Source organism: Pelobates fuscus, chromosome 8, assembly GCF_036172605.1.
Source record: "Pelobates fuscus isolate aPelFus1 chromosome 8, aPelFus1.pri, whole genome shotgun sequence".
NCBI classification, from domain to species: Eukaryota; Metazoa; Chordata; class Amphibia; order Anura; family Pelobatidae; genus Pelobates; species Pelobates fuscus.
This window is the reverse complement of record NC_086324.1, coordinates 8,581,308-8,594,101: the sequence shown is the minus strand read 5'-3', so window position 1 is coordinate 8,594,101 and position 12,794 is coordinate 8,581,308. Positions and strand designations below refer to the sequence as shown.

Below are 12,794 nucleotides of genomic sequence, written 5' to 3'. Positions count from 1 at the left end.
CAACCATGGCTTCCCCTCACCGCCCATGCAGGCATGGCCTTTACCCGCGCAAGCATTGGCCTTCACCCCCCACCACCCGCGCAAGCATTGGCCCTCACCCCCCACACCGCCCGCGCAAGCATTGGCCCTCACACACACCCCCACCGCCCGCGCAAGCATTGGCACCCACCGCCCGCGCAAGCATTGGCCCTCACCCGCCCCCCACCGCCTGCGCAAGTATTGGCCCTCACCCAACGCCCGCGCAAGCATTGGCCCTCACCCGCCCCCCACCACCCGCGCAAGCATTGGCCCTCACACACACCCCCACCACCCGCGCAAGCATTGGCGCCCACCGCCCGCGCAAGCATTGGCCCTCACCCACCGCCCGCGCAAGCATTGGCCCTCACCCTCCCCCCAACGCCCGCGCAAGCATTGGCCCTCACCCGCCCCCCACTGCCCGCGCAGGCATGGCCCTCACACTTGCAATAGGTCATACTTCACACCTCTAGCACAAGTATTCTATCGTCCCTGTGGCTTGGCGCACGTGTCTTCCTCCCACCACTCCAAGGTATCTCCCTCCAATGCCTTTTAATTTAAAATGGCTGTTTCTCTCCCTCCCACTCACAATCCAGGAGCAGCAAAAGAAGGAGCTGGAGCTGTAGATGAAGAGGACTTTATCAAAGCATTTGAAGATGTTCCCACTCTCCAGGTAAATACCAGTATATTGTCAGAAATGTCTTCCTGTAAAGCTGTATGTGCATGACTGTCAGTTTTTATTTATATGTACATATAGGTGTAAAAGTGTGTGTGTGTGTGTGTGTGTGTGTGTGTATTTATGTATATATAGTATGTGTATGTGTGTGTGTGTATATGCCTGTGTATGTATGGTATAGGACACACCTCTTAATTGAATTCAGGTGTTTCAATCAGACCCATCGCCACAGGTGTATAAAATCAAGCACCTAGCCATGCCGTCTGCGTTTACAAGCATTTGTGGGAAATAAGATGCCACCTTAGCAAAAAGTCATTTTGTGCAATTTCATCCCTGCTAGTTATTCCACGGGCAACTGTAAGTGGTATTATTGGAAAGTGAAAGTGTTTAGGAACAACAGCAACTCAGCCACTAAGCGAAAGACCACGCAAAGTCACAGAGCAGGGTCACCGAGTGCTGAGATGCACGATGCATCAAAGTCATCAACGCTCTGCTGATTCCATGGGATTCCAAAGAGTTCCAATTTTCCACTGGCATTAATATCAGCACAAAAACTCTGCGGTGGGAGCTTCATGAAATGGGTTTCCTCTGAAATGGGCACTCTGGAGCAGTGGAAACATGTTCTGTGGAGTGACGAATAACATGTTTTTATTTGTCTGATAAGCGAGTTTGGCAGATGCCAAGAGAATATCACCTGCCTGACTGCACTGTGCCAGCTGTAAAGGAGGAGGAGGAATAATGATATGGGACTGTTTTTCAGGGTGCTTTCAGATGTTGGACAAGGCCCTTACTTCCAATAAAGGCATACCAAGACATTTTAGATAATACCATGTTTTTAACTTTGTGATAACAGTGTGGGCAGGGCCCTTTTCTATCCCAGCATGACTGTTCCACAGTGCACAAAGCAAGCTCCATAAATAAATTGGTTGGAAGAGCTTGACTGGCCCATAGAGAGCCCTGTCCTCAACCCTATCAAAAACCTTTGGATTGAGCTGGAATGGAGATTGCGAGCCAGGCCTTTCATTCAATATCCGTGCCTGACCTCACAAATGCTCTACTGTATAAATTGGTAGATATTCCTACAGAAACAAAATCTGGTGGAAAGGCTTCCCACAAGAGTGATGCTGTTATAGAAGCAAAGGGGGGGGGGGGCAACTAAATATTACTGTTTTTGTATTTAGAATGCAATGTCATGAAAGTCCCTATTGGTGTAATGGTCAGGTGTCTCAACACGTTTGTCCATTTAGTGTATGTATGTGTATATGTGTATTTCTGAATATATATACACTGCTGTGTACATATAATATGCGTATATTGATGTGAATGGTAGATATTTACCCGTACATATTATATTCATACTTGTACTTCACATATTCCTCTTCTACTCTAGATATACTCTGCCCGAGACCTCGAGGAATCTTTGAATAAGACCCGGGAAATTCTCTCGGATGATAAACAAGAATGGGAGCAAAGAATCGTTGCTGTAAGGATTCACTTTATCATTCGTTGTTTTCATTGACTTTAGTGGGAGAGAGATCTGTATTCAAATGTTTATCGAAGTTCCAGCAATAGTAAAACGGGACTGTATTAAGTCATCACACAGTAAACATTCATAGAGCCTGGGAACACGAATGAGGGTCTGCTTGGAATCTCCAATACCTTTCTAAATAGTCACTATATTTATAGTCTGGGATTTCTTTTTTCCTTTTAAATTGTAATTATTTATTTAAATAAAACACCCAGTTTTTCTCTTATTATTATTATTATTATTATTACTTTTATTTATTTTTTATTGGAATTTATATAGCGCCAACTAATTCTGCAGCGCTGTACAATATTATGAAAGGCAGGGGATTTTACAATACATGAGACAATTACACAGTGACACAGGAACAATAGGTAGATGAGGACCCTTCTCAAATAAGCTTACAGTCCAGAGTCTTTTAAATAATCTACATGCAAGCTGATGCTAAATGGTTTCCTGTTGGTGTGCAATTACCTGCCTGGGGTATTGTTTGTTGCATTTATAGTTGAAGAAGATCCGTTCTCTCATCATGGCCGGCGCTGCCGAGTATGACATCTTTCTCCAGCACGTGCGCCTGCTCGATGGAGCTTTCAAACTGTCTGCCAAGGACCTGCGATCCCAAGTGGTACGCGAAGCTTGTATCACACTCGGGTGAGTTTGACAAACCTCACTATGTTTCAAATCTTTAGAGGTACAACCTAAGCAAAATACCAGAAACCTGGCCCCTCAATCCTGCCAAGATAGTAAAAAAGTCACTTCCTCAATATCTGTCAAAATGAAGATGACAAGGATAGGCTACGAGGGCATGGCTGAGTGACATTTCTCCATTATCTCGAAGGCAGCAGGGGTTGGGATCCTACAGTCATGAGAAGAAGAAAGTACACCCTCTTCGAATTCTCAGGACTAAATAACACTAATCTGTTCCTTAGCAGGCCTTAAAATTAGGTCAATACAATTTAGATGAACAACACATTACAGCGTGTTTGATTTATTTAACAAAAATAAAGCCAAAATGGAGAAGCCATTTGTGAAAAACTAAGTACACCTTATGATTCAGTAGCTTATAGAACCACCTTTAGCAGCAATGACTTGAAGTAATCGTTTCTGTATGACTTTATCAGTTTCTCACATTGTTGTGGAGGAATTTTGGCCCACTCTTCGTTACAATGTTGCTTTAGTTCATTGAGGTTTGCTGGCATTTGTTTATACTCTTACTGTCCTGCCACAGCATTTCAATCAGGTTAAGGTCAGGAATTTGACTAGGACATTGCAAAATTTTGATTCTTTTCATTTTCAGCCATTCTGTTGCAGATTTTCCGGTGTGTTTGATATAATTTTCCTATTGCATGACCCAATTTCAGCCAATATTTAGGTGTTGGACAATTGGCCTCATATTTGACTCTAGAGTACTTTGCTATAGAGAGAAGTTCATAGTCGACTCAATGACTGCAAGGTTTCCAGGTCCTGTGGCTGCAAAACAAGCCCAAATCGTCACCCCTCCACCACCGTGCTTGACAGTTGGTATGAGGTGTTTGTGCTAATATGCTGTGTTTGGTTTTTGCCAAACATCTCCACTTTGGTCTTGTCTGTCCAAAGGACATTGTTGCAGAAGTATTGTGATTTGCTCAGTAGCAACTTTGCAAACTAAGCCATGCTGCCATGTTCGTTTTAGATAGAAGAGACTTTCTTCTGGCAACCCTTCCAAACAAAATCTGTATTTGTTCAGTCTTTTTCTAATTGTACTGTCATTAACTTTAACATGCTAACTAGAGCATTGCACGGTCTGACCTTGTGGCGAATTTGCTGGGACTTCCACTGCTGGGAAATTGTCATGGGTCTTGAATGTTTTCCACTTTTGAATAAACTTTCTCACTGTAGGATGATGGACTTTAAATTGTTAGGTATTGGTCTTATAACCCTTCCCAGTTTGATGGGCTGCAACAATTGATTCTCTAAGATAATTACTGATGTCTTTCCTCCTTGGCATTGTGTTAACACAAAACTGAATTCTCCAGACCAGCAAATTGTGAAAACTTCAGATTTTTTAGAGGTGGCCTCACTTGTTGATCGATTAATCAAGAAATTTGAGAGTGTACTTAGTTTTTCACACATGGGTTCTCCATTTTGGCTTTATTTTTGTTAAATAAATCATGACACGGCGTAATATGTCTTGTGTTGTTGTTACTGAGGTTGTACCTAATTTTCCAGTCTTTTTCCCATGACTGTAGTTTGAGTTGAGGGATAGGTACCCAGAGATCACCCTCCGCTAACAAGGACTGGAGTAGTTATGGTGCTCAGACTGTGCATTTAATGTAGGTAACTCGGGATATGAGCTTTTCAGAGTATGACATGTTTTCTTTTTTTTTTATTCCCCTTAAGATTTCTGTTTTTTACGTTTTGATTTTTTGTTTCTGTTTAGCCATTTGTCTTCTGTTCTGAGGAACAAATTTGACCATGGAGCGGAATCGATCATGCCCACACTTTTCAATCTTGTTCCAAATAGTGCCAAAGTAATGGCCACTTCCGGAATGGTAGCCATACGATTAATCATACGAGTAAGTATTTGTGGCAATAGCATTGCATTAGAGTTTTGCAGAGGGCGAACATTTTTATGTTTGTGTTTAATGTTTATAATGCCAATTTTGGAAGATGCTCTGTAATTTTTTATAGTGACCGTTCTGCTAAAGAGATCAGCGTGGTTGTGGTTTGCAGATAAATGTAATTTCTCACCCTCTCTCCTTTCTCTAGCATACACACACTCCCCGACTAATACCGATCTTAACCAGTAGCTGCACCTCTAAGTCAGTCGCGGTTAGAAGGTTTGTGTCATGTTTTCTATTCTCTGTTTTCAACCTGCAGTGTTTTCTTATTTGAAAATAAATAATTATATTTATACTTTGTATGAAAACCAACGATCTATTACCAAGAATTCTCTGCCTATTCCATTGGAATACTAGTCTAGATGTCAACAGTCCTTTCTATGTCACTGTTACTGCTTCCACTGGAAGGCTAATCCAAGTATCTACTACTTTTTCTATATCATTGTTAGTCTTTGCTGCTCCCATTTGAATACTAGTCTAGATATCCACAGCCCTTTCTATATCAATGTTGGCATTTATTGCTTCCTCTGGAAGGCTATTCCGGGTATCTAATATACTACCCTTTTTATGTATTCTATTTATTACACTCAGATTTCCACTCTCCAGCTCCTAATGCTGTCTTGTTCTTACTAGTACTTCTCTCTTAAATGAAACATTATTTAATCCCTTTATTTATTTCTCTAAATCTTACTGACAATATGGCAGCTTCTTTCTATTTGTGCTTTAGAATAATCACAGGGTTATTGCACCTTGCACCATTTAATAAGACCTGCATGATTATACACTCTTTAACGCCCATAACTGAGATTTCTATTTGCTGTCCTTTCCAGGCGCTGTTTTGAATTCCTGGAGCTGCTACTACAAGAATGGCAAACACATGTACTGGAAAGGTAAGTAAAAACAGTCATTTTTTTAAAAACATTTTATCTCACACAAAAATATACTGTGTGTTTCACTGATCCCTGCCTCTTAACTTATCGCACCCATAAGCCACAATATTTTAACAAACCGATTTCAGAAATGCACAAAATAGTCTGTGGAGTGTGCAGGCTTGTCTTCTGGAAAATGTTAAGCTATAGTCACACTCTATTATAGGATTCACATTAATCAGTAAATGCTGGTGTAAGTCCTTACACCCCATGATAGTTTGGGCACACTCAGGCATTTGCAGGAAATGTTGTGAAAGTGTACACCCTAATTGGGCTTTTCTTCTGTAGTGCCCTATGCACACATGGCACTATGAGTGTTAAAATTCATTATTACATGAAAAAACACAATTTTGCAGTTCTGAATGGATGTAGTCTCCTAAATATGCTATTTATATAGTGCTCCTTTTTATTCCAGACAAATATCGGTGCTAGCTGAGACCATCAAGAAAGGTATCCACGACGCAGATTCCGAAGCAAGGATAGTTGCACGCAAGTATGTTTTCTGCTTATCTCCCCGTTTTCCAACTGCCGGTACATTGTCATTTTTCTGGGTTTGTTCATTTCAATGGTCACATGTTTAAGTAAAGTTTCCTAATTGCTTTAGGTTTCAACTCTATTAAAGAAATACTATAGGGTCAGGAACACAAACATGTATTCCTGACCCTATAGTGTTAAAACCACCATCTAGCCCACCTGGGCCCTACTTACCGCCCTCAATATGGTAAAATGTTACTGGTATTCAAGTCTGCAGCTGCTGGCTCTGCACCTGTCTGCCTCTTACCTGCCTGCTGTCTGCTGTCACATCATCATAAGTGGTGGTCTGAGCCAATCACAATGCTTTCCCATAAGATTGGCCATATGGAGATACCATATCGCTGGGGAAACTCACACCACCTACTGGTCACACATCAAGGAAACACATACAAAATAACCTCTGGCACAGACGCCACTGCGATACTACCAAAACTAGGTCTACCAACCACGAACAACCAGACCGCCACTCCAGCCTGGGACCCAGCAACAATAGAGCCATTCACTCCGAGGACCCGGAGAATGGACACTCAGGCCACCTGACTGGTAAGGGGGGAGAAGTCTCCCATCCCAACCTGTTCAAAGGCTAAAATCTGTTAATTGTCTCAAGTTAATGTTTTACTAAACCCCCTATGTTGAAGGCACGCAAGTTAAAAGTCTGGCCCAAATGCCCCTCAAAGAGCTTACCAAAGAAGGCGCAGGCAACCTGGTGCACCAAACATACGCACGACACAGAGCGCTACTCCCCCCCCCCCCCCCACCAGCCCTTAGGTTAGGGTCACCACCCCTCAAGAGCAGCTCCCACAGACCACGGAACAGACCTCTCCATTGAGAGGAAACACCCCCTGACAAGCTGCTACACGTACAAACCGACGGCCCAATCTATTGGTACCCATTACAGATCCATGAAGGGGACCAACCGCACACACAACAACCACTCTATTAATATAAACCCGAATACCCACGACGGATCGCACCACTAACATCACCCCACGACCTAGGTCATGACATGCACAACCATTTGACATATCCACAACAAATGCCACATAACACACTGCCAAGGATTTCATAACCGTTTCACAAATATAAAAATTGTGCCTAATCACAACATGTGTATTAACAATCTGATGTTGATTTCCACTCGAACTTCTTGTTACTCGGCACACAAAAAAAAAAAAGAAGAAAAGGCTGTGAACAGAAAATCTGCCTTTTGAAAAGAGACCTGCATGATGTTTTATGTAACATATGCTAATTCCCTATTTCTTATGTTTGTGTTGGCAAGTTTGCCGTTTCAGGTTAGTTGGTGTCCAGCTGTCAACAGTTTGCTACAAACTGCAAATATGATTCAAAGAAGAAATCATAGGGACATTTATAAATGGCTATTTTGCCTGTGATCAATGTCACTTTGTGCAAGAAGTTTGTTGACTTTGTTGGATTTTGGCATTGTTTAGTGAAATAAAATCACGTTTTTATGATCAATTTGATCTTCTATATATTTTTTTGTGAATAAAACCTCTAATAAAGGCAAGCATCATGTAGGATCGCTCATAGAATAATGCTTTATTAAATGTTATTTGGGCAATGGAATTTTAAACGTGGACAGGGGATATTTGGTCCATCCACAAAGGGACATCTTGCCTGGTATTCCTGAAATACCCCCTCCTTCACCCAGTCCCCCTGGGTAGTAGGCAGACCTGATAGAAGTCTAAAATAAAGACTTGCTGATTCCCCTTTTCATCTTGGAAGCTGTCTCTTTGTTAAATTGTTATCTCGACCTTTTGTCCATCCACATATAGTTTAATACTAATTTTTCAGAGATGCAAAGAATTCATGGATATACAAACAGGTAAAATCTGAGCAAGGGGTTCAGTAATTCATACACTCTGGGTTTCTTTTAATCTGCCACACCATGATTATTCATTACTAACTGAGAGAAACATGGAGTCTGTACCAGTTTGCAGTTTGACAAACTTTTTTTTTCACTGAAGAATTTGCTATCATAGTTTGCATAAAGATTCACTCAGTTCCACGTGAGGTTTATTCAACTCGGTTTCTGGTGTGTTGTAGAGCGTGTACTTCCTTTTATAACCTAGAGGACCTTTAATAGGTCACCCCATGCACACAGATATATATTTTTTTTTATGCTATATATTGTACTCTGGCATGTATAGTAAAGAACAGCCCCCATCGTAAAAAAAACAGTAAAGATGTGGGTGGGTGGCTAATTTGAGGATAATTCTAAAAGCTTTCCAAACTCCAGGAACCCAGCTATTCTAAGACATAGGATTTTATTGCTAAATGTCTTTGAATTCCTGTATTCAAAGCATACGTGTGACAGATGTGTTAATGTTCGTCCAGAATCAAGTTTTTCTTTTCTCATTCCCCTTTCTGTTTGCTGTGCTAGAAGCGTAATCTCTTCCTAATCCATCTTGCAGATGTTACTGGGGTTTTCACAGTCACTTTAGCAAAGAAGCGGAACATTTATATCACAACCTGGAGTCATCGTATCAGAAAGCACTGCAGTCTCATTTGAAAAACTCAGATAGCATCGTCTCACTGCCTCAGTCTGACCGGTCATCCTCCAGCTCCCAGGAAAGTCTCAAGTAAGTGCAGCCTGCTGGCTCAGATTGCTGAGGGTAATAGCCAGGGTAGTGTTAGGATGCAGGGGTGTCTCATGCTAGTTCTTCGTCTTCAGACTACAATCCCCATTATCCTGGCAACTTGTCAGGTGTTATTCAATAAACAGTGAGTTGGAGAATTTACCCCCAGGTTTTTCTGGAAGTAAAGGTAAAAGGTAATCACAAGAGGTTAGGGTCAGTTGGTTAGTCCAGTGTTTTGAGGCTGCAGTTGCTAGTGACCACTAGTACAAAAGCACTGTGTGGGAGAGGAGTTTTGCATTATCTTCTTTAGTACATATGATATATTGGTCTCCGTTTGCATGAGTTTGACACAGCTGCCATAACTCCTGCCCAGTATGACGACAGCAGTGTAGCTCTGCCATGAGTTATCACCACCCAGCATGGAGCCTGTTAAAGACAGAGGTGACAGAATAAGCTCATATTTTAATAATATACTTGTTCAGTTCTATACGTGATTCTTTTTATTCTGTCCATCAGCCGTCCGCTGTCAACCAAAAGGAGCCCTACAAGCAGTGCTGTATCCCGAGGTGAGTTCCATTACCTGAACAGATGCTGATTTGATTAAATGTAGAAGATTTCTCTCTGTAACTTATCTGTGACTCTCTCTCTCATTTATCCAATGTCACAGTGTCCACAACTACCACAAAGCCTTTATCCACGCCTGGCTCTCTGCAGCGATCTCGCAGTGACATTGATGTGAATGCTGCTGCTAGCTCCAAGTCTAAAGTTGCATCTGCAACCATTGCCACTCCTTTTAGCTCCGCAGCTGCGTTGCCCCCTGGATCCTACGCTTCGCTAGGTGAGAAGTGAGCACTTCCTGTCAGGTCTCGGCCTGTGACCGTGTACATTGTATCTGCTGCATCTATATACGGTACATGGAATTCGGCAAATTACCGCCTTTTGAGCTGGAAATTATAATAATGCCTTCTTATTTATCAAATACTTAAGGCACAGCTTTGAACGGTTGTTAGCATGAAACACCAAACACTGCCAGGAAAAGCAGTCTGAACTAATTAGATGTGTTCCCGCTTAGTCATTTTACAGGTGAAGCCTTTGTAAGAACCACTCACTGCAGTTTGTTTGTTCCTTGTTCTAGTTCTGAACTGCTGATGAAACTCGTTAGAGGGAACATTGCTAATTACCATATTTAACATTAATATCATTATTTTCAGGACTTAAAGGGTCAGCATCTGTCACTAATGATGTTAAAAATTAGTTCCATGTTTAGTTTATTTGCCAGCATTAAATGTAACCTTTCCAGGCAGCGCCTGAATCTTTCACTAATTCTCACCCTGTTCCCTTTTCCCTTATTTTATTTTTATGTTTAATTTTGCCTAAAGATGGTCCTTCGGCTAAATCGCCTGGTAAGCAGTCTGTCTGTGTGACAGAAGGTCTGTGCCGCTGTGTACTCTGTATCCACAAGGATGTATCTTTATTTAGTTTCCATCCGTGCTTCCTGGTGACATGCATGTTGTAAACGTGTCTCACTGTGTTAAACACAGCCATTCCTAGGATCCCCTCCGTCTCACTGTTATCCGTTACGAGTAACGCTGTGTTACAGCAAACCATGGCGGCAGTCAGAAATTACATAGCTGGAAATCCACAGCATAAATTGGGGTGGGATGAGCTACTGACCGTTCTGATTCAATATTAGAATTAATAATAGATCACAAATTGCTGTAAAACCAGCCTGAACCTTTTTTACTCTCTTGTCTTGAACATCATTAAATACTCCACGAAACCAAAATGCTGTTTAATTCAAAATAAATGCATAAATAGAAAATAAAGCATATACAAAACAAGTGATTCAGTGCTGTGATGAAACCACTAGATGTTCTGCTGTGGCATATAATGTGCAAGGAATGGGGTACATAAATAACAATATGGGAAGGAGTGAGACACAGTCTCACATCGAGATCTACCAAAGGGGAATTGCTTTTTAGAAAATGCCCATTTTTATGTATTCAGTTTGCTTGTCAAACTTTTGTACGTGGTGGTTTCTTTTCTCATTCCCATTACCGGTTTGCTGGTACTTGGCAAAAAGCTGCAATACTGTCACGCATTTAGTACCAGTGAAGACAAAACACCTAGAATCAAACCAAACAAACAGAAAAGTGCTAAAAAGGCTACAGTGCAAAACATAGTTCATTGTGTTCATGAGATTAGATGACATTACAACCCAAATAAAGTGATTGGCTAACAACACATTATAAGAACAAGTACAGTGCAATCCGAGATATTCATACAATATTCACTGCCGCATTATGTATATCAGATCATGGGGCAGCTTGCTGGGTCTCTCGCCATAATCTGCTGTTAAATCCAGAGTCTGGCAGAAGGCGGTTTGTTATATAGAAATTGATTTTGGAAAGTATTGTACCCATGACTTTTAAGTGATTGAGAGCCATCCACTATAAGAATTCCTATTACAGTGACTGTGGATCGTAAGAACAGCTCATTTCCTTATTAGGTGAGATGTTTCTCGACTGCTGATAGATTGAGGGCTTTCATTGAGCCCTTGTTCTGTGCAGGGGGTAACAAACAGAGAATCGATATTCAGAGTTGGACTGTAGCATGTTTCCCCAAGGAGGTTTCTCTTTCATTATGTCCATTTGAGGTCTGCTATGGCATAGGTCATAATTTCACTTCCACGACTTACCATCTGTGGACGATATCTCCATCATATAAATATTGTTACGTGTCTAGTTTGTGTGTGCTCCTGTGGGCTCAGTGATTAATGCAGCATGCTAACTGTGCTTAGTCCAGGCAAAGAACGGGGGACAGACCCAAAATACTGTCCCCCTTGTTCTACTGTTAATAGATAGGCTATGTTCTATTTAAAGTAGAGGTTCTAGAGAATGGTATGATTGTGCAGCCATTTGTAGATTATGCCACAGTGTAGCAGCTTCTAATATTGCTGTTTAAACTACATTCGCTTTAGATTTAACATCCAGCGAAGTCACTGGTGCTACGCAGTGTCGTATTTAAAAGAGCATGAGAACTATGGGCTTTGGGAAAAGGTCATGCAAACTCTGTAACCTCTTGTATTCTTCTTGTGTAACAGGTCGAATTCGCACTAGACGACAGAGTGCAGGGAGCAACTGTAGTACGTCCTCAGCTGTGGTGGACACACGTGGACGCAGCCGAGCTAAGATTGTATCACAGTCCCAACGTAAGCAAAAACAAGAATTCTACATTTTAACATTAAATAGGTTCATGCTCCTAAGATATATTAAAGGCAAACTGTTACAGCAAAGAACTTTGATATGGAGTAGTACATATATTTAAGCTACTTTGCAGAAATGTCCATATCCCTTTAGTATAAAAGATATTGGGGGGTGGGCCGGTTGGTTAATTACCCCCTATAGTGGGCGATGCTGTGTTCCCTACGCATTCTACAGACAGCAGTTACATTGTAATGTCCATATCCCTTTAGTGTAAAAGATATTGGGGGGTGGGCCGGTTGGTTAATTACCCCCTATAGTGTGAGCTGCTGTGTTCCCTACGCATTCTACAGACAGCAGTTACATTGTAATGTCCGTATCCCTTTAGTGTAAAAGATATTGGGGGTTTGGTTAATTGCCCTCCTCCAGTGTGAGCTGCTGTGTTCCCTGAGTATTCTACAGACAGCAGTTACATTGTAATGTCCGTATCCCTTTAGTGTAAAAGATATTGGGGAGTTTGGTTAATTGCCCCCCTCCAGTGTGAGCTGCTGTGTTCCCTGAGTATTCTACAGACAGCAGTTACATTGTGATGTCCGTATCCCTTTAGTGTAAAAGATATTGGGGGGGTTTGGTTAATTGCCCCCTCCAGTGTGAGCTGCTGTGTTCCCTGAGTATTCTACAGACAGCAGTTACATTGTAATGTCCGTATCCCTTT

The 12,794-nt window shown here is 41.7% G+C and overlaps 1 protein-coding gene across 20 annotated transcripts in view; it reads left to right on the top strand.

Annotated features, from left to right (window-relative positions):
• CLASP1 (cytoplasmic linker associated protein 1) overlaps positions 1 to 12,794 on the top strand; it is a 159,028-nt gene that overhangs the window by 75,535 nt on the left and 70,699 nt on the right. For 11 of the 20 annotated variants that reach the window (XM_063429219.1, XM_063429217.1, XM_063429206.1 and 8 more), the window contains 12 exons: positions 612 to 688; positions 2,082 to 2,174; positions 2,722 to 2,867; positions 4,636 to 4,771; positions 4,965 to 5,035; positions 5,647 to 5,706; positions 6,161 to 6,238; positions 8,712 to 8,879; positions 9,393 to 9,442; positions 9,544 to 9,714; positions 10,256 to 10,279; positions 11,980 to 12,087. In XM_063429219.1, the coding sequence (XP_063285289.1) occupies positions 612 to 688; positions 2,082 to 2,174; positions 2,722 to 2,867; positions 4,636 to 4,771; positions 4,965 to 5,035; positions 5,647 to 5,706; positions 6,161 to 6,238; positions 8,712 to 8,879; positions 9,393 to 9,442; positions 9,544 to 9,714; positions 10,256 to 10,279; positions 11,980 to 12,087 (1,182 nt within the window). The remainder of the gene's footprint in view (positions 1 to 611; positions 689 to 2,081; positions 2,175 to 2,721; positions 2,868 to 4,635; positions 4,772 to 4,964; positions 5,036 to 5,646; positions 5,707 to 6,160; positions 6,239 to 8,711; positions 8,880 to 9,392; positions 9,443 to 9,543; positions 9,715 to 10,255; positions 10,280 to 11,979; positions 12,088 to 12,794) is intronic. The other 9 variants (XM_063429222.1, XM_063429218.1, XM_063429224.1 and 6 more) reach the window with 1 other exon arrangement.